Source organism: Chelmon rostratus, chromosome 16 (genome assembly GCF_017976325.1).
Source record: "Chelmon rostratus isolate fCheRos1 chromosome 16, fCheRos1.pri, whole genome shotgun sequence".
Taxonomy (NCBI): Eukaryota; Metazoa; Chordata; class Actinopteri; order Chaetodontiformes; family Chaetodontidae; genus Chelmon; species Chelmon rostratus.
Genome location: NC_055673.1, coordinates 1,290,786 through 1,312,200, shown reverse-complemented (window position 1 = coordinate 1,312,200; position 21,415 = coordinate 1,290,786). Strand labels below are relative to the sequence as shown.

The 21,415-nt window shown below is 41.9% G+C and overlaps 7 gene segments (V, D, J or C); 2 read left to right on the top strand and 5 right to left on the bottom strand.

Moving 5' to 3' along the window:
• Nucleotides 1–848: 848 nt before the first annotated feature.
• On the bottom strand, nucleotides 849–1,418 carry LOC121619209. The segment is given in 2 exon segments: nucleotides 849–1,153; nucleotides 1,370–1,418. Coding segments are annotated over 2 exon segments (354 nt in total).
• A 3,540-nt stretch (nucleotides 1,419–4,958) lies between these two features.
• LOC121619980 lies at nucleotides 4,959–5,447 on the bottom strand. The segment is given in 2 exon segments: nucleotides 4,959–5,281; nucleotides 5,389–5,447. Coding segments are annotated over 2 exon segments (375 nt in total).
• Nucleotides 5,448–5,960: 513 nt separating this feature from the next.
• Nucleotides 5,961–7,343, top strand: LOC121619232. The segment is given in 2 exon segments: nucleotides 5,961–6,014; nucleotides 6,852–7,343. A coding segment is annotated over 1 exon segment (258 nt).
• Nucleotides 7,344–9,721: 2,378 nt separating this feature from the next.
• LOC121619185 lies at nucleotides 9,722–10,294 on the bottom strand. The segment is given in 2 exon segments: nucleotides 9,722–10,029; nucleotides 10,246–10,294. Coding segments are annotated over 2 exon segments (357 nt in total).
• Nucleotides 10,295–15,438: 5,144 nt separating this feature from the next.
• Nucleotides 15,439–16,034, bottom strand: LOC121619194. The segment is given in 2 exon segments: nucleotides 15,439–15,750; nucleotides 15,986–16,034. Coding segments are annotated over 2 exon segments (357 nt in total).
• Nucleotides 16,035–18,128: 2,094 nt separating this feature from the next.
• On the bottom strand, nucleotides 18,129–19,131 carry LOC121619167. The segment is given in 2 exon segments: nucleotides 18,129–18,965; nucleotides 19,073–19,131. Coding segments are annotated over 2 exon segments (375 nt in total).
• Nucleotides 19,132–19,647: 516 nt separating this feature from the next.
• Nucleotides 19,648–21,406, top strand: LOC121619230. The segment is given in 2 exon segments: nucleotides 19,648–19,701; nucleotides 20,912–21,406. A coding segment is annotated over 1 exon segment (264 nt).
• Nucleotides 21,407–21,415: the final 9 nt, after the last annotated feature.

Genomic DNA, 21,415 nt, shown 5'->3' with positions numbered 1-21,415 from the left:
GCCATCTGTTAAACCAGTTCTGCTGAGACCAAAGGCATGTCAGACTATAAGAATGGGGTGAAAACATCTGATCAGGGAGCACAACTCTGAACTGCTTACTGCCGTGTGGTTCTGTGGCTGTGTCTCCTCTCTATACAGATTAAACACTTCGTGCACGTTACTTGCATTCCAGAGTGGTTTGTTTGGCTCTCTATAGGCAGACCGGGAAAATTTTCCACAACAATATAGTGAGTGATTTCTGCTACCTTGCCAAAGATAGATGAACCTCAGAATAATTTCATAGCCTATTTCTTTGTCACTCAGCAAAGAGGTCTCTGGGTTACTGATAATAAACCTGTGTTCATTGAAATCTCTGCGTCTGAGTCCTGATTCGGGTCACGGCCTGACACATACTTCACAAATCGTTTTAATCTGTTTGATAAAAAATAAACACTGTCATAGACATGATTCAAATTTTTGCAACATGAGTGAAATTATATTGAAACATAAATTTATTCTATAATTTATGAATATATAAGTTTCTATGACAGATGATAAGTCAATATCAACAACTTTAGTGTTTATATGTCATCATGGTGCAGGGAATAAACTTATCAAAGAGCTGAAATCATACGTCAAGAGTTTCATCAGTATCATCCTGCTGCTTTAATGTGCAACAAGATGTTTCAAAACCTGTTTGAGTGAATGCATTAAAAAGATAACTTTTTGTTATGTACAGTGTATTAAATGTTCAAATATTGTGAATAAGTAAGTGAATTATTATTATAACCTTTAGTTTTAGTTTGAGTGCAGCTGTTGATTCAGATCAGTTCCTCTCCAGCTGAGGGAGGTTTTTGTACGACGTTGTATCACTGTGTGAACGAGCTGTAACTCTGCTGACAGTAGTAAACTCCTGAATCTTCAGCCTGAACTCCACTGATGGTCAGAGTGAAGTCAGTCCCAGATCCACTTCCACTGAAACGACCTGGAACTCCAGACTGACGGCTTGTAGCTCTATAAATCAGGAGTTTAGGAGCTTCTCCAGGTTTCTGAAGGTACCAGTGGAGATAGTTACTAACACTTGAACTGGTTTTACATCTGATGGAGACAGTCTGTCCTGGAACAACAGACTGAGATTCAGGAGACTGAGTCAGGGTGATTTGTCCTGATGAACCTGGAAAACATGAAAAACAGGAGAAGGGTTATTGAGACAAATCCAGCTTGGAGGAAGATGATCACCATCAGAACAGAAGAGCATCATTTCTTTAACATGGAGAATAGATGGAAGAAGGTCAATGCTGCTTGTTTCAGTGTTTCTCCATCACAGCAGAACATGATTGTGGTGAAGCTGGTTGCATCCTGAAGCCAAGTTTTCAGAAGAGAGTCTCACCCTGAACCAGGAGCCCCAGGGTGGCCAGCAGTAGAACCAGTGAGCTCATGATGGTGCTGCCGGTGTGTGAGTGGCTCTGAAAGGCCTGGACAGCCACTGATCAACACTGGCCTCTTAACGGCTGGGAGCAGAGAGGCAGGACACATATGCAAACACACAGAGTCAGTGAACTGTAGCTGTCCTCAACATGTCATGATGTTTCCTCCTCACTGCTGAGAGCACTGACCCACTTATTTACACATTCACAGGTAGAGGATATTTATTGTTTACAATGATGAGTGACATTAAAATGAATGCAGGTTCAACATGTTTAGGTGTCTTTTAGAGATTAGTTATGAAGCATAGATAGATAGATAGATAGATAGATATACTTAATTTATCCCAAGATGGGAAATTGCAGTGCAGCAGCAGCATTACACACAGTGAAGTCAGTGAAAAATTGTAAAATAGGACTACAAAGAACAAACTATAATAAAAAATAATAATAAAATAGCAAAAATAGCAAACAGTAGTGATAAGAAGTATTGTATTTCTTTGCTGTTATTGTACAGTGTAATGGCATGTGGCAGGAAAGATTTCCTGTATCTGTCCCTTCGACAGCGGAGCTGCAGCAGCCTGTGGGAGAAGGTGCTCCGCTGTCTGTCCACTGTGTGATGGAGAGGCTGCTGATCATTGTCCATGATGGATAGCAGTTTATTCAGCGTCCTCCTCTCCACCACAGTCTGAAAAGACTCAAGTCTGAGTCCGAGTACAGAGCCGGCCTTCTTGATGATCTTATCAAGTCTGTTGGTGTCGCTGGCTCTGATGCTGCTGCCCCAACAAACAACAGCAGAGAAGATGGCGCTGGAGACCACAGACTGGTAGAAGAACTCCAACATTTTGCTGCACACGTTGAAGGGTCTCAGTGGGCTTGGTAAAAAAAACCTCAGCACAAGCAACATTTAAGACATCATAACCAGACTGTAACACCTGCACATGTGGGTGGGGGAAGGAAGTTCGAGGGGGGGGGTTGTCACAGCACAGTCGCCCGGGGGAGGGCTGCAGCTCCTACAGGGCGCCATCCTCAACCCTTGGCCTACTAGGGGAAGGAGGGGGGTGAGGAGCCAAAGAAGGCGTTGAATTGAGGGTAAGGGTGAATGTCCCAGAAGGAGGTGGGGGTCGGAGCATTTTGTCTGCAGAAACATCCAGGAGAGTGGAGAGATAAGCGTCCTTGAGAAGGCCGTTTATGTCTGGGAGCCAATGGAGATAACAGACTGTTTTGGGGGCCGACACTGGAATTTTTTTTGTCTGCCCTTGAGTCTCTCTGGTCTCACGGTGGCTTGCTCCAAAATGTCCGAATTAGTGACCAGATTCAGCAGAGCAGAGCTGACAGCTTCTCCAAGTTGTTATCCGACCTGCGAATGAGCTCAGGAATCGCATCCAGTTTGCGACTGAGCTCACAAATCGCTTGAGTCTGAGTGCTGGCAGCCCTGCACATTCCCTCGATCAAGGCGAGCAGCTTGCTAATCCTCAACGGAAAGAACCGACAGACACACGATCCTCCACTTCTCCCAGGAGTCCAACGTGTAGCCGGCTGCGAACGTTCCGTCAGGACAGGCGAGTTCTCCTTTACCCATCTTCATTGTGGAGAAAATATGGTCAATTGCATTGAGAGACCAGCTGACCAGATCCATCATTTTTAGATTTGGAGAAGAATGCAGAGAGAGGCTCCGAGATAGTTTAGACACAGACAGCACAGGACAGAGAGCAGTAGCAGGGTAGATAAGGACCGACAACAGCTGAGTCATCAGAGAACTTCTGCAGGTGACATGACTCAGAGTTGTACTTAAAGTCAGTGGTGTATAAGGTGAAGAGGAAGGGAGAAAGCACAGTCCCCTGTGGAGCTGCTGTATCTGGAAGGACCTGCGGTAGCGTTCCTTCTTACAGGGTGGATGCAACAGTCTGTTCCTGAAGGAGCTGCTAAGGGCCCCCATGCAGGGGGTGGGAGGGGTTGTCCATGATAGATGTCAGCTTGGCTACCATCCTCCTCTCACCTCCATCCTCAGTGGTGTCCAGAGGACAGTCCAGGACAGAGCCAGCTCTCCTGACCAGTTTGTTTAGTCTCTTTCTGTCCCTCTCAGAGCTTCCACAGCCCCAGCAGACCACTGAGTAAAAGACTGCAGATGCAACCACAGAGTCATAGAAAGTCCTCAGTCATGTCCTACATACTCCAAAGGACCTCAGTCTTCTCAGGAGATGAAGACGACGTTGGCCCTTCCTGGACAGGGTATCAGTGTTAGTGTCCAGTCCAGTTTATTGTTGAGGTGTACACCCAGGTATTTGTTTTCCTCTGCGATCTCAATGTCCAGACCCTGGATGTAGTCTGTGGTGCTTTCCTGCGAAATCACCATCTCCTTGGACTTGCCGACATTGATGTGCAGGAGGTTTAGTCCACACCAGTTCGTGATGAGATGTCATGTTTGATTTCAGTTACAATCAGATTTGATGGTATTGAAAATGTGCTCACATGCTGGAAACACAGATGCTTGTACCGATCTATGCAGTAAAGATAAGATAAGAGAAGACTTAATGACTCCCAGCCGGGGAAATTTGAGTGTTCCAGGCAGCAGGCAATAGCAGTAGGAAAAACAACAGAATAAGAAAATACAAAGATAAAGGTTGACTATATATATGTACATTTTATACAAGGACTATAAAAATATATAAATGAAAATTATGTATTGCCACAAACAAACTCTAAAGAATATTTGCATAAAAAATGAACTGCCAAAAATTTGACGAGAATTTCATGCTTTTAACAGAAATTGCACATGGATTGAATTTGCACTTGGTGGGTACGAATAAGTTTAGTTCAGTGTTTACTCTATTGCACAGTAAGAAATATATATATATATATATTTCACAGTCGAGAAAAGTATATATGCACGGGTTGAGCAGTTAAAGAGAATGAAAACGTAGTATTGCACAAGATATTTCGCTGAGGGAAGAATGAAAAATGCCAACAGAGGACATAAGGACATTAATGTCTTGTAAGCGTTGTTAAAGGACCAGTGTGAAGGATTTTGTGGCATCCAATGATGAGGTTTCAGATTGCAACCAGCTGAATACCTCTTGTCTCACCCTTTCATTTGCAAGCGTGTATGAATCCTGACGGTGGCTGTGAAACTTGGGACAAACATGAAAGGTGCTGTCTAGAGCCAGTGTCTGTTTTGTCCGTTCTGGGCCACTGTAGAAATGTGGCTGTGCAACATAGTGGTTTTCATGGAAGAGGACCCGCTCCCTCTGGAGACATGAAGAGCTCATTATAAGGTACCAAACAACAAATCTGGTTTTCAGGTGATTGTACACAAATTTAAAGAGAATTCCTAATATTAAATTCTATTTCTGTCAGTTGACCCACATAAATCTTAAAGACTGCTCCTAAAGTCAATGTATTATCACAGAAAGAGAAGGTGAAGTGTGTGTGTGTGTGTGTGTGTGTGTGTGTGTCCTCAGTGAAGTGTATCAGTCTCTGTTGTAGCTTCCAGCTGCAGCAGTCAGTTCAGTTTCTGTTCAGTCTGACTGAGGGAGGTTTTTGTACGACTCTTTTTCACTGTGTGAACACAGTTTGACTGTTGATAACATGATCACTCTGACAGTAGTAAACTGCTGCATCTTCAGTCTGGACTCTACTGATGGTCAGAGTGAAGTCAGTGTTTGATCCACTGCCTGTAAAACGACCTGGAATCCCTGATGCTCGGCTGTTGGCAACGTAAATGAGCAGTTTAGGAGTTTCTCCATCTTTCTGTTGGTACCAGTGTAAATAGTTCCCACCATAAACCCTTTGACTGGTCTTACAGTTGATGGTGACGGACTCTCCCAGAGCAGACCTCACTGCTCCAGGCTGAGTCACTGTGATCTGGCCTCTGGACTCTGAGGATACAGACACACAAACATAAAGCAGCGTCACGGTTTTGTCGGCTTCATTTCAGACAGACGGACGTTCATAGAGGAGAGGACTCTGATCCTCTGGACTTTACCTGTGAAGCAGCAGCAGAGGAGAGTCCAGATGAGGACGCCGATCAGAGTCATGTTTTTGATGAGGAGGATTTCTGTGGCTTCTGTTGTCATGAAGGACAGCTGTCAGTCATCCAGTGTTCAACCCTCAGGACTATAAACTCTCCCAGAGCACTGGAGCATGGTGCTGCTGATGCAAAGTGGCTCTCTATGGAAATGCTCTGACTGACTCCAACAGGGACTTGGATTAGTCTGATGCTGCTGATCAGTGGATCAATCACTTTATCAGAGCATTGATAAACACTCAGTGATCATTTTAATGTTGGTTTGGTTTGAGGACTCTGGATTCATTTTCTTTCACAATGTTTTGTTTTAATTTAATGCGAGAACAAATTAAATGTGACTTTTAGACAGACGTAAAAATAAAAACATAAAAATGTGATGAATTGTGATCAGTCGTGTCACAGTTTGATCAATATAAGATGAAATAGTTCATTCTTTCAACAGCTGGAAGTGTTCATGTTGAGTTTGTTGTGTTCACAGTCAGAGAGCCGTGTCTCTCTGCAGTGAGAGGTTTTTGTACGACGACTCAGTCAGTTTGTATCACTGTGGTGGACTTTTGGTGGAGGAACCAGACTGGACGTTGGAAGTAAGTTTCTGCTCAAATATTAAATATTGTTTCATCAGTAAATGTTTGAATTCATGTGTCTGAACATTTGCAGTAACTTGAACTTTTGATCGGACGGATCAAAATCACTTTAAAGACTCAGTTTTATCGTCCGTTTCTGCTGTTTAACCTTGAAGCTGAACTCAAAGCAGCTTCACTCAACTTCTCTTGAAACGTTTCATTTCATTTGTGAAATGTGAACCGTTTGAAGTGTCGGAACGATGAAACGACAACACTCGTACTTTTCACATGTGTGTAAATTTGCTCTTTGATTCTCATTTTAAAGCGTTTTGAATTTGAGTAAAAATCATTTTGAATGAAGATGAAAATGTTGAAAATGCCTTTAAATCTCTGATCTGCTCAAACGGCTCAAAATGTCTTTTTGAAATAATGTTGACAGCTCTCTGATGGTCCTGGCTTATTTTTGTCTGATAATATCGTTGGATCTCATCAACTTCTGAGAGTTTCCACAGTAAATGTTTTTGTATAAATGTATCAGGACTCTGAATGAAATCACAGATGACTGAAAATATCTTCAAACTGTATTTTCTTGTTTTCTTCAAAAAGTCTAAAAGAGGTTTTTGTGTTTTAAAATGTCAATCAGATTGTTTTATTTCTCGTGCAGTTTGATATATTTCAGGTCATATGAGGACTCTTTCTGTGCTGATGTGCATGAGAGGTTTCTTAAAGGGAAGTGAAACAATGTGTGAGTGAGTGACTGGTGGAGCAGAAAAACCACCTGACAGAAACTCTCACACAGTAAAGGTGTTCAGGTGTCTGGTGTTTGATTGACAGCCGTGTGGTCCCCGTGTCTCCTAGGTGACGTCCGTCCCACCCTGACGGTGCTGCCCCCCTCCAGTGAGGAGCTGCGGCAGGGGAAGGCCACGCTCATGTGTCTGGCCAACAAGGGCTTCCCCTCAGACTGGACTCTGTCCTGGAAGGTGGACGGCAGCAGCAGCAGCAGCAGCTGGGAGGAGAGCAGGAGCCCCGGGGTGCTGCAGAGGGACGGCCACTACAGCTGGAGCAGCACCCTGAGGCTCCCTGCAGACCAGTGGGGGAAGGTGGGCTCTGTGACCTGCGAGGCCACCCAGGGCTCCCAGACTCCTCTCTCAGAGACGCTGAGGAGAGACCAGTGTTCCCAGTCCTGACCTGCCTCACTGAGACTCTGCTACTGGTTTTACTCTGCTACTGCTCTCACTCTGCACTCTGTCTCTGTCTGTTATCTGACAAATAGAAATATTCACTAGATTGTTGCAACGTTTCAATATTATTTCAGTGTTTGCAGAAAATAAAGACGTGTTCTTCAAATCACTTGTTTTAGTATTTATTATCGTCAAAGTGTTTTCATAAATGTTCTTTTAATAGTTGCAGTGATGCTATTTAACCAAAAACCAAAAAAAGTTGTCAAAAATGTATTTTTTCCTTGATGACTTTCCAGAAAAATATTTCAGATCACTTCATGTGTGTCCATATACAGTGAATATCAAAGAGTTCACAAACTCAGACAAAACTCCTCGTCACTTTTGATTCGTATAAACCAGCGATGGTCGTAGTCTGAGACCATAATTTCTTGTGACAACTGATATAAATTCCTCTGTGATTGTAAAAATGTTTCCAGTCATTACAGATTTGTCTTCAACAATTAACCTTTGAAACAAACTCATGGTGGGATCATAACAAGGATAAATCATCCAATCACCTCTTTTTACTAAAGTGTCTTAATGATGATGATTGTCATATTGTTATTGCTTTAGGTTTATCTGAAGAACATGCACTGTCCTTCAAGTCAAACTACAAAAGCATGAAAATATTTTCTAAATCTGAAATATATCATCAGCGTAAAGAGAAACCAAATTATTGTGAACCCAAATTTATCCCTGAAACTATTTACATCCTGCTTCTGCCGAAGATCCACAAACACAAAGACCAAGTGTTACTGAATTACATCCTGTCACACCGTGGTGAGGTTTGTCTCGTCTTGGGTTTTCTGGCTTGTCATTTCCTGTTTTATTTTGAAAGTCTACCTCTCCTCTCGTTTCAGAGCACTTGCCCTTCCTCACGCGTCACCGTTGTGTCCGCCCTGATTACCTGTTGTCTCCACCTGTTCTCCATTACCCTCCATGTGCTTAAATAGGCTGTTTCTTCCTTATCTTGTGCCAGAGTGTCCTTGTCCATTGGTCCAGTCACCTGAACCTGTCTTTGTCCCTTGCCACAGTCACAGTATTTATCCACGTCAGCCTTGTTCCTCTTTCAGAGTGATTCTTTGTAAGTTTCATAGTTTAGTTTTTTGCAGTCCTCTTCTGTGTTTTGTTCACAGTTGTGTCATAATCCTCTTTAAGAGTGTTTTTTGTTTCATAGTCATTGTCCTTTATCTGTTGTAGGTCCCCCATTGTTTTTAGGATTTAATTTTATTTTTGGTAATTTTCTCTAGTCTGGGGTCCTCCCTTTTGGAGTGTTTTTCGTTTTTTGCCTTTTGAGTTCATCCTCCCTCGGGAGTGATTTTGTTTGTTTAATTTTGGGGCCCTAACTGTTCTTTTCCTGATCCTCCATTAGGAGCGTTTTTTGTTATATTGTTTGTTTCATTGCTTTATATTGTGGTGGAATTTGTACATGTTTCTATACTTTTCTATTTTGTTTTGCTAGTTTATATAGTTGATCTGTAGTCTGAGCTGTTTTACTGTTATGTTGACAAGAGGATGTCCTGGTGGATTCGTTGTTGTAACCCCACTGCAATTAACTCCCAGGGTGCCAAAGTGAATGACCTGATGTTATCACACCTAACTGTAAAGTACTGAGAACAGGACATCATCAAGTTTTATTGCAGACAGCTGTTTTTCTGTTGCCATCTGTTAAACCAGTTCTGCTGAGACCAAAGGCATGTCAGACTATAAAAATGGGGTGAAAACATCTGATCAGGGAGCACAACTCTGAACTGCTTACTGCCGTGTGGTTCTGTGGCTGTGTCTCCTCTCTATACAGATTAAACACTTCGTGCACGTTACTTGCATTCCAGAGTGGTTTGTTTGGCTCTCTATAGGCAGACCGGGAAAATTTTCCACAACAATATAGTGAGTGATTTCTGCTACCTTGCCAAAGATAGATGAACCTCAGAATAATTTCATAGCCTATTTCTTTGTCACTCAGCAAAGAGGTCTCTGGGTTACTGATAATAAACCCGTGTTCATTGAAATCTCTGCGTCTGAGTCCTGATTCGGGTCACGGCCTGACACATACTTCATAAATCGTTTTAATCTGTTTGATAAAAAATAAACACTGTCATAGACATGATTCAAATTTTTGCAACATGAGTGAAATTATATTGAAACATAAATTTATTCTATAATTTATGAATATATAAGTTTCTATGACAGATGATAAGTCAATATCAACAACTTTAGTGTTTATATGTCATCATGGTGCAGGGAATAAACTTATCAAAGAGCTGAAATCATACGTCAAGAGTTTCATCAGTATCATCCTGCTGCTTTAATGTGCAACAAGATGTTTCAAAACCTGTTTGAGTGAATGCATTAAAAAGATAACTTTTTGTTATGTACAGTGTATTAAATGTTCAAATATTGTGAATAAGTAAGTGAATTATTATTATAACCTTTAGTTTTAGTTTGAGTGCAGCTGTTGATTCAGATCAGTTCCTCTCCAGCTGAGGGAGGTTTTTGTACGACGTTGTATCACTGTGTGAACGGCCAGCTGTAACCCTGCTGACAGTAGTAAACTCCTGAATCTTCAGCCTGAACTCCACTGATGGTCAGAGTGTAGTCAGTCCCAGATCCACTTCCACTGAAACGACCTGGAACTCCAGACTGACGGCTTGTAGCATAATAAATCAGGAGTTTAGGAGCTTCTCCAGGTTTCTGAAGGTACCAGTGGAGTAAGCTACCCACATTTGAACTGGTTTTGCATCTGATGGAGACAGTCTGTCCTGGAACAACAGACTGAGATTCAGGAGACTGAGTCAGGGTGATTTGTCCTGATGAACCTGTAAAACATGAAAAACAGGAGAAGGGTTATTGAGACAAATCCAGCTTGGAGGAAGATGATCACCATCAGAACAGAAGAGCATCATTTCTTTAACATGGAGAATAGATGGAAGAAGGTCAATGCTGCTTGTTTCAGTGTTTCTCCATCACAGCAGAACATGATTGTGGTGAAGCTGGTTGCATCCTGAAGCCAAGTTTTCAGAAGAGAGTCTCACCCTGAACCAGGAGCCCCATGGTGGCCAGCAGTAGAACCAGTGAGCTCATGATGGTGCTGCCGGTGTGTGAGTGGCTCTGAAAGGCCTGGACAGCCACTGATCAACACTGGCCTCTTAACGGCTGGGAGCAGAGAGGCAGGACACATATGCAAACACACAGAGTCAGTGAACTGTAGCTGTCCTCAACATGTCATGATGTTTCCTCCTCACTGCTGAGAGCACTGACCCACTTATTTACACATTCACAGGTAGAGGATATTTATTTTTTACAATGATGAGTGACATTAAAATTAATGCAGGTTCAACATGTTTAGGTGTTTGTCATTTAGAGAGTAGTTATGAAGCATAGATAGATAGATAGATAGATAGACTTAATTTATCCCAAGCTGGGAAATTGCAGTGCAGCAGCAGCATTACACACAGTGAAATAAGTGGAAAATTGTGAAATAAGACTATGAAGAACAAACTATACATAATAAAATACCAAAATAGTGAGCAGTAAAAAATATATATACATAATAAAAAATTGCAAAATAGCAAACAGTAGTAATTAAAAGTATTGCACCAAAAAGAATATCTACAGCAAATGGCAGTGTGTAGAAAATAAAGTGTACCGTGACTGTAAGCATACACACAGTTAAAAAAGTGAAAATGTGTGAAATAGGACTGTAAAGAACAAACTATACAGAATAAAATATCAAAAGCAGCAAACAGTAGTGATAAGAATTATTGTACAAAGAGATTTTTTTAGCTGTTATTGTACAGTGTAATGGCATGTGGCAGGACAGATTTCCTGTATCTGTCCCTTCGACAGCGGAGCTGTAGCAGCCTGTGGGAGAAGGTGCTCCGCTGTCTGTCCACTGTGTGATGGAGAGGGTGCTGATCATTGTCCATGATGGATAGCAGTTTATTCAGCGTCCTCCTCTCCACCACAGTCTCAAAAGACTCAAGTCTGAGTCCAAGTACAGAGCCGGCCTTCTTGATGATCTTATCAAGTCTGTTGGTGTCGCTGGCTCAGCAAAGAAGATGGCGCTGGAGACCACAGACTGGTAGAAGATCTCCAACATTTTGCTGCACACGTTGAAGGATCTCAGTTTCCTCAGGAAGTAGGGTCTGCTCATCCCCTTCTTGTACACAGTCTCTGTGTTGGATTTCCAGTCCAGTCTGTTGTCGATCACCACTCCAAGGTATTTGTAGTCCTCCACCTCCTCCACCACCTCCCCTTTGATCCGTAGTGGCTGTGAAAAGGGGACTGACCCCCCTGTCCCTCATGATGGTTGTGTGCCTGGATTCTAAAGTGTGCATCAGACTTTTCTGTACATTTAATAGGAAGTGAGAGCAGCCAGGAAACATGCTTTAATTCTATGATTACGATTGTTGTCTACAGACGGGAATCCAATGAGATTGTCATGTTTGATTTCAGTTACAATCAGATTTGATGGTATTGAAAATGTGCTCACATGCTGGAAATACAGATGCTTGTACCGATCTATGCAGCTGAGGGAAGGATGAAAAATGCCAACAGAGGACATAAGGACATCAATGTCTTGTAAACGTTGTGTTAAAGGTCCAGTGTGAAGGATGTTGTGATCTAATGATGCTGTTTCAGACTTCAACCAGCTGAATACCTCTTGTCTCACCCTTTTATTTGCAAGCGTGTATGAATCCTGACGGTGGCTGTGAAACTTGGGACAAACATTAAAGGTGCTGTCTAGAGCCAGTGTCTGTTTTGTCCATTCTGGGCCACTGTAGAAATGTGGCTGTGCAACATAGTGTCCTGACCCATGCTGTGCACGCCTGTTTTTTGTTGAAGATTCCCCTTGTGAGTTGTCTTTGTCTGGTTTTTGTCACATCCTGTTTTATTTTGAAGGCTCAAGTTATGTTTTGCTGTGTGCATTACTTACTAATCAGATGGCCTTCATCTGAATTTTCGGGGATCGCGGCTGCTCTCCTCCAACATAAACTTCACCATCCTACACCACATGGACAATCACCACGCAGCTGACCAGCTTGGATCATCTTCATCATCGTTGTCATCACCATCCACCTCATCACGTGACTGACTACCAATCTCACATGACTCAGGTACACCCTCCACTAGCCTTCATAGCACCACCACCTCTCATGACAGTACATTTCATAAAGCAAGAATCACAGTCAGAATCACAAACAGAACTCACAGACCAGTTTCATCATGGACCAACAATAAGCGAAATAACCTAGTTCCTGTCACTTCCGCTTCAACCTCCTCACACTGTGACGAAGAGCGCACGTTCAGCACGAACATCCAGCTGGTCGTGCTGAACGTACGCTCCCTTTTAAATAAAACTTTTATCATAAACGACCTGATTTTAGATAACAAGTTAGACAGCATTCTTTTAACAGAGACATGGCTTGGCACTGACACACCAGTTGTTCTCACAGAGGCTTGCCCACCAAATTTTAATTTTTTATTTTCGACCAGGAGTGGTAAAAGAGGGGGTGGAACTGCCTCTATCACTAAAAACATTTTGAACTCAATTAAAGTCTCTTTTAACAGTTACACATCGTTTGAGCATCATGCCTTTGTTTCTAGCAGTCCTCCTATTCTTTGTATCACAGTTTACAGACCACCCCACCATCATCCTACCTCTTTTATCAGTGAATTTTCTGAACTATTATCAATCATACACACCAACTATAACAAAATTCTAATAACTGGTGATTTTAACCTACATGTCGATAATAGCTCTGACGTAATGTCCAATGACTTTTTAAATCTTTTAAGTTGCATGGATTTTAAACAGCACGTCACACAGCCGACTCACAACAGAGGACACACCCTGGACCTGGTCATAACCTATGGCCTGTCCACTGGTGTGTCCTCTGTCGTTGACCTGGCTGTGTCTGACCACTACTGTGTGTATTTTAACATCACCAGTTTTAACCACCTGGAGGCCCCGGTGAGAATGGTGAGGAAACGCTACATTACTTCTGAAGTGGCTGCAAATTTTATGGAGATTTTAAAGAGCACTCCTGCCGAAATTTTACCTGCTTCCTGTGATTTTATTGTTGACAATTTTAACAGCAAACTGAAAATAACACTGGACTCTGTCGCTCCACTTTTAACCCAAACCATAAAAACAAAACCTACACCACCGTGGAGAAATAACGACGAAATCAGAAAACTCAAAAGAAATTGCAGGAGTGCAGAGAGGAGGTGGAGAAAAAGCAAACTGACAATTCACTATGAAATATTACGTGAACAGCTGAAAATCTACAACAACACAGTCAAACTGGCACGAATCTCTCATTTTTCAAGACTCATCACAGACCATAAAAACAACACCAAATTCCTGTTCTCCACCATCGATCGTTTAACTAATAGCAATTTTAAAAAACCCTCCAAACCCCCATCAGATGCCCTCTGTGAGGACTTTGCAGACCACTTCAGAAATAAAATCGATAATATCAGATCCAGTCTTTTACCCCAACAGAATTTATTTTTTAACACACCTGTACCATTACCTTTACCTGAGGAAACACTGGAGAGTTTTGCCCTGGTGGACGCAAGGACACTTGGTCGAGCTTTCTCCCAAGTAAACCCAACAACCTGCCTTTTAGACCCAATTCCCACATCACTTTTAAAAACATTTTATGGCTTCTTTGAGGAACAGATTTTAAATATTGTAAATTACTCTCTTCAGACGGGCGTCTTCCCCGCCGCCTTTAAAACATCAGTGGTGAAGCCCCTTCTGAAGAAGAGTAACCTGGACCCCAACATTTTTAATAACTACAGACCTGTGTCCAACTTACCATTTTTAAGTAAAATATTAGAAAAGCTGGTTTTTAATCAATTAAATGATTTTTTAAATAGTATCAATATTTTGGAGAAATACCAATCTGGTTTTAGGATGAACCACAGTACAGAGACGGCCCTTTTAAAGATTTTAAATGACATTAGGTATAACGCAGATTCACATAAACTCACAGTCTTGGTACTACTGGATCTAAGTGCTGCCTTTGATACAGTAGATCACCACATTTTATTAAACAGACTGAGAAACCTGGTCGGCCTCTCTGGTACTGTTTTTAGCTGGTTCAGCTCCTATCTCACAGATCGATATTTCCGGGTAAGTTTGGACACATGTTCCTCCAGAACACATAAAACAAGTTGTGGGGTGCCCCAAAGGTCAATTTTAGGTCCAGTTCTTTTTAAACTATATATGCTTCCCCTTGGGGACATCATCAGGAGACACGGCATCAGCTTCCACAGTTATGCAGATGATACACAGCTGTACATTGCCGTGTCTCCTGAAGACACAGGGCCAATTGATGCTCTTTTTAACTGTATTTTAGATATAAATTCATGGATGGCAGAGAAATTCCTACAGCTCAACCAGGACAAAACAGAGGTCTTAGTCATTGGTCCTGAAGGCAAGAGAGAGAAACTTTTACCAAAACTACAAGATTTTAAACCAACTCAATGTGTAAAGAACCTGGGTGTCATTTTTGACTCTGAGCTGAATTTTATTCCACATATTAAAAATGTAACAAAAATAGGTTTTTATCATCTTAAGAATATAGCCAGAGTCCGCCCATCTCTCTCTCAAGCTAACACGGAGGTGCTGATGCCTTTATCTCCTGTCGTTTAGACTACTGTAATGCCCTGCTCTCTGGCCTCCCCAAAAAGACCATTTCTAACCTGCAACTATTACAGAACTCAGCCGCACGCGTGCTGACGAAGACCAGAGGGCGGGCTCACATTACACCGATTTTAAAATCGCTGCATTGGCTCCCCGTGTGTTTCAGGATCGATTTTAAGGTTCTTTTATTTGTTTTTAAATGTCTTAATGGTCTTGGGCCCACTTATTTGAGTTTTTATTAATGATGTTAAGAGATAAAACAATATTTGCAAGTTTAGTGTCCATGTGTATTTAAACTCAAAGGAATTAATTTATTTAAGAGCTGAAATCATACTTCAGCAACATCATCAGCATCATTCTGCTGCTTTAATGTGCAACAGAACATTTCAAACTAAATTAAAACATTAAAAGTATAACTTTTTGTTATGTACAGTATATTTAGTGTTCAAATATTAAAAGTAAATTATTATTAACTATTTATTTTTAGTAAAGCCTTTAGTTTTAGTTTGAGTGCAGCTGTTGATTCAGATCAGTTCCTCTCCAGCTGAGGGAGGTTTTTGTACGACGTTGTATCACTGTGTGAACGGGAAGCTGTAACCCTGCTGACAGTAGTAAACTCCTGAATCTTCAGCCTGAACTCCACTGATGGTCAGAGTGAAGTCAGTCCCAGATCCACTTCCACTGAAACGACCTGGAACTCCAGACTGACGGCTTGTAGCATAATAAATCAGGAGTTTAGGAACTTCTCCAGGTTTCTGAAGGTACCAGCTGAGATAGCTGTAAACATCTGAACTGGTTTTACATCTGATGGAGACAGTCTGTCCTGGAACAACAGACTGAGATTCAGGAGACTGAGTCAGGGTGATTTGTCCTGATGAACCTGGAAAACATGAAAAACAGGAGAAGGGTTATTGAGACAAATCCAGCTTGGAGGAAGATGATCACCATCAGAACAGAAGAGCATCATTTCTTTAACATGGAGAATAGATGGAAGAAGGTCAATGCTGCTTGTTTCAGTGTTTCTCCATCACAGCAGAACTGTGCACACAGCAGAACAAATGATTGTGGTGAAGCTGGTTGCATCCTGAAGCCAAGTTTTCAGAAGAGAGTCTCACCCTGAACCAGGAGCCCCAGGGTGGCCAGCAGTAGAACCAGTGAGCTCATGATGGTGCTGCCGGTGTGTGAGTGGCTCTGAAAGGCCTGGACAGCCACTGATCAACACTGGCCTCTTAACGGCTGGGAGCAGAGAGGCAGGACACATATGCAAACACACAGAGTCAGTGAACTGTAGCTGTCCTCAACATGTCATGATGTTTCCTCCTCACTGCTGGACCAACTGACTATTCAAATCATCCCCATGTAGAATTAAAGAGACTCAGGTTGCTGTACAGTAACTGCAAAGTCATCTCAAAAACAACACTTTCCTTTTATCTACTGAGCCATTTAATAGTCTCATTGTGATAAACGTCTATTTTACAAGAGGGATCTGGCTGATGGGCCATCTTGAAAATAGTCTTATTAGTGGCACGAGGCAACTCAAGAGCCACTCGCCTTCTATAACTCAAAGAGCTATAGAAGGCGAGTGGCTGGAGCGTAGCTCGATTTTTCTTCCCATTTTTCATCTTCTTCCCATTTTTCATCTTCCGCCAGAATTTCGGCACGTAACTAGTCCCACAGCTTTGAGAAAACCCTCGCAAACTATATATCAAAACGTGCGACTCGATCGGGAAGGGTGTGCTATGTCTTTTATAGCTCTTTCGTCAATAATTCGCAAAGCTATTCGCAAAAAACTGCGTAGAATTTCCCATAAGAAATGAATGGGAAATTTCCTCAAATTTGAGCCTTTTTCAATTGTCCGCTGCTTCGCCATACTTTCTCCTCGAGACTTCATTCAAACTTTAAAACGTAGATAATTTTGTCAGGTCGAAATGAACCTCAGCATTTTTTTTTATATCTCTTATGGTTTTTGAGCTTTGACCATCTGAAGACCATAAAGTTTCTCAAAAAATGCTCAGAATTTCTCCCCCTAGAGTGGATGACATCATCACCTAGAGCGAAAGAGCCAGTGAGAAATCCCCTGAATTTTTTTTTCTAAAATTGCCATAAAATCCAAACGGTGAATAGGAGACACATAATTTTTGGATCTTTTTGTAGACAAACCTTTCTTCTCTCATCAGAGTTCAATTTTAAAGGGCTAGCCCCCATCAAATTTAAATAAAGAGGGATCTTGCACCAGCTGCCCTGCTCTGCTGCTCCATTTAAACCCATACAATCTCCTTTTTTCTAAGTCGCAGCCCGCCGGAGTGTGTCTTTTTAAATCGACCATTTAGTCATTTTTCTAAAGAATATCTGGACATAAAACACATGTACATCTGGCCCAGACTTGTCTGCATACCACAGTGTAATCAGTTTTTTGATAGTAGCTTTTGTCACAATCACAAGTTGTTCGAAGTAACTGACAGCGAAAAAGTAGCTGTTCAGGAACATGTAAAAAGTGGGAGAAATAGAGAGGTAATTATCAGCAGGTGGGGCAGAAGTTACACACGCACACACATACACATTCAGACACACATATACCAGACACATCTCCATGTAGGAACTGGTTGGGCTGCTTGTTCAAAATACTTGGGACAATTTGATAAATGTGTTGTTCAAGCAGACACACACACACAAACAGACGAAGACACACACAGACACAGTCACACACAAATACAGTTAAATACACACAGACAGCCTCATATACATAGACGGATAAAACGCTGTTAGCTATGTTGATACCGTTAGCATTAGCTCTGTTAGCTCCATTAGCATTACCTCCATTAGCTCTTTTACCGCTGTTAGCATTAGCGCCGTTAGCTCTATTAGAAAAAGCAAACTTTGGATGATAATTGAGATGGTTCATTTCCATTAAATTCATTCATGTCAATTGATTCAGTTAATAAGACCCGCAGCCCCCTCGTGCCACTGTCAAAATTCCGGCAACGCCATAATTGTTTAGTTCAACAATTACGATTGGGAATCCAATGAGATTGTCTTGTTTGATTTCAGTTACAATCAGATTTGATGGTATTGAAAATGTGCTCACATGCTGGAAATGCAGATGCTTGTACCGATCTATGCAGCTGAGGGAAGAATGAAAAATGCCAACAGAGGACATAAGGACATCAATGTCTTGTAAACGTTGTGTTAAAGGTCCAGTGTGAAGGATGTTGTGATCTAATGATGATGTTTCAGATTGCAACCAGCTGAATACCTCTTGTCTCACCCTTTCATTTGCAAGCGTGTATGAATCCTGACGGTGGCTGTGAAACTTGGGACAAACATTAAAGGTGCTGTCTCGAGCCAGTGTCTGTTTTGTCCATTCTGGGCCACTGCAGAAATGTGGCTGTGCAACATAGCGGTTTTCATGGAAGAGGACCCGCTCCCTCTGGAGATATAAAGAGTTCAATATAAGACAACAAAAACATAATTATTCTTATTTCAGGTGATTGTACACAAATTTAAAGAGAATTATTAATGTTAAATTTCATTTCTGCCAGTTGATCGACATAAATCGTCACGTCTGCTCCTTCAATTAAACTCAATGTATTATCACAGAAAGAGACGATGAAGTGTGGAATATATTTAACACAGTTTGTGTGTGTGTGTGTGTGTGTGTGTGTGTGTGTGTGTACTCAGTGAAGTGTATCGGTCTCTGTTGTAGCTTCCAGCTGCAGCAGTCAGTTCAGTTTCTGTTCAGTCTGACTGAGGGAGGTTTTTGTACGACTCTTTTTCACTGTGTGAACAACCACTGACTGTTGATATAATGAAAACTCTGACAGTAGTAAACTGCTGCATCTTCAGTCTGGACTCCACTGATGGTCAGAGTGAAGTCAGTGTTTGATCCACTGCCTGTAAAACGATCTGGAATCCCTGATTCTCGAGTGTCAGCATAGTAAATGAGCAGTTTAGGAGTTTCTCCATCTTTCTGTTGGTACCAGTGTAAATAGCTCCCACCATAAACCCCTGGACTGGTCTTACAGTTGATGGTGACGGACTCTCCCAGAGCAGACCTCACTGCTCCAGGCTGAGTCACTGTGATCTGGCCTCTGGACTCTGAGGATACAGACACACAAACATAAAGCAGCGTCACGGTTTTGTCGGCTTCATTTCAGACAGACGGACGTTCATAGAGGAGAGGACTCTGATCCTCTGGACTTTACCTGTGAAGCAGCAGCAGAGGAGAGTCCAGATGAGGACGCCGATCAGAGTCATGTTTTTGATGAGGAGGATTTCTGTGGCTTCTGTTGTCATGAAGGACAGCTGTCAGTCATCCAGTGTTCAACCCTCAGGACTATAAACTCTCCCAGAGCACTGGAGCATGGTGCTGCTGATGCAAAGTGGCTCTCTATGGAAATGCTCTGACTGACTCCAACAGGGACTTGGATTAGTCTGATGATGCTGCTGATCAGTGGATCAATCACTTTATCAGAGCATTGATAAACAGTCAGTGATCATTTTAATGTTGGTTTGGTTTGAGGACTCTGGATTCATTTTCTTTCACAATGTTTTGTTTTAATTTAATGCGAGAACAAATTAAATGTGACTTTTAGACAGACGTAAAAATAAAAACATAAAAATGTGATGAATTGTGATCAGTCGTGTCACAGTTTGATCAATATAAGATGAAATAGTTCATTCTTTCAACAGCTGGAAGTGTTCATGTTGAGTTTGTTGTGTTCACAGTCAGAGAGCCGTGTCTCTCTGCAGTGAGAGGTTTTTGTACGACGACTCAGTCAGTTTGTATCACTGTGGTACACGTTCGGTGGAGGAACCAGACTGGAACTTGGAAGTAAGTTCAGTTTTTGATGGATTTTATTCGATCGTCAGCAACTTTTTCTTGTCTGTAAATAAATTTTGTTTAGAAATCTAAATTTGTGATTTTCCATCTTCACTTCTATTTTCTCTCAGTTGCAGTTTTAAGTGCAGTTTTGTGTTTGAAATGAAATCATGACTGTAAATAATATAATGACTCGGTGCAGAGGAGAAGTCTCGTATTTAAATCTTTAGATGAAAGTGGAAACTTGAGTTCTTGTAGTTTAAGTTTTGTCAGACAAAGTCAGAGAGCCGTGTCTCTCTGCAGTGAGAGGTTTTTGTACGACGACTCAGTCAGTTTGTATCACTGTGGTTGACTTTTGGTGGAGGAACCAGACTGGACGTTGGAAGTAAGTTTCTGCTCAAATATTAAATATTGTTTCATCAGTAAATGTTTGAATTCATGTGTCTGAACATTTGCAGTAACTTGAACTTTTGATCGGACGGATCAAAATCACTTTAAAGACTCAGTTTTATTGTCCGTTTCTGCTGTTTAACCTTGAAGCTGAACTCAAAGCAGCTTCACTCAACTTCTCTTGAAACGTTTCATTTCATTTGTGAAATGTGAACCGTTTGAAGTGTCGGAACGATGAAACGACAACACTCGTACTTTTCACACGTGTGTAAATTTGCTCTTTGATTCTCATTTTAAAGCGTTTTGAATTTGAGTAAAAATCATTTTGAATGAAGATGAAAATGTTCAAAATGCCTTTAAATCTCTGATCTGCTCAAACGGCTCAAAATGTCTTTTTGAAATAATGTTGACAGCTCTCTGATGGTCCTGGCTTATTTTTGGCTGATAATATCGTTGGATCTCATCAACTTCTGAGAGTTTCCACAGTAAATGTTTTTGTATAAATGTATCAGGACTCTGAATGAAATCACAGACGACTGAAAATATCTTCAAACTGTATTTTCCTGTTTTCTTCAAAAAGTCTAAAAGAGGTTTTTGTGTTTTAAAATGTCAATCAGATTGTTTTATTTCTCGTGCAGTTTGATATATTTCAGGTCATATGAGGACTCTTTCTGTGCTGATGTGCATGAGAGGTTTCTTAAAGGGAAGTGAAACAATGTGTGAGTGAGTGACTGGTGGAGCAGAAAAACCACCTGACAGAAACTCTCACACAGTAAAGGTGTTCAGGTGTCTGGTGTTTGATTGACAGCCGTGTGGTCCCCGTGTCTCCTAGGTGACGTCCGTCCCACCCTGACGGTGCTGCCCCCCTCCAGTGAGGAGCTGCGGCAGGGGAAGGCCACGCTCATGTGTCTGGCCAACAAGGGCTTCCCCTCAGACTGGACTCTGTCCTGGAAGGTGGACGGCAGCAGCAGCAGCAGCAGCAGCAGCTGGGAGGAGAGCAGGAGCCCCGGGGTGCTGCAGAGGGACGGCCACTACAGCTGGAGCAGCACCCTGAGGCTCCCTGCAGACCAGTGGGGGAAGGTGGGCTCTGTGACCTGCGAGGCCACCCAGGGCTCCCAGACTCCTCTCTCAGAGACGCTGAGGAGAGACCAGTGTTCCCAGTCCTGACCTGCCTCACTGAGACTCTGCTACTGGTTTTACTCTGCTACTGCTCTCACTCTGCACTCTGTCTCTGTCTGTTATCTGACAAATAGAAATATTCACTAGATTGTTGCACCGTTTCAATATTATTTCAGTGTTTGCAGAAAATAAAGACGTGTTCTTCAAATCACTTGTT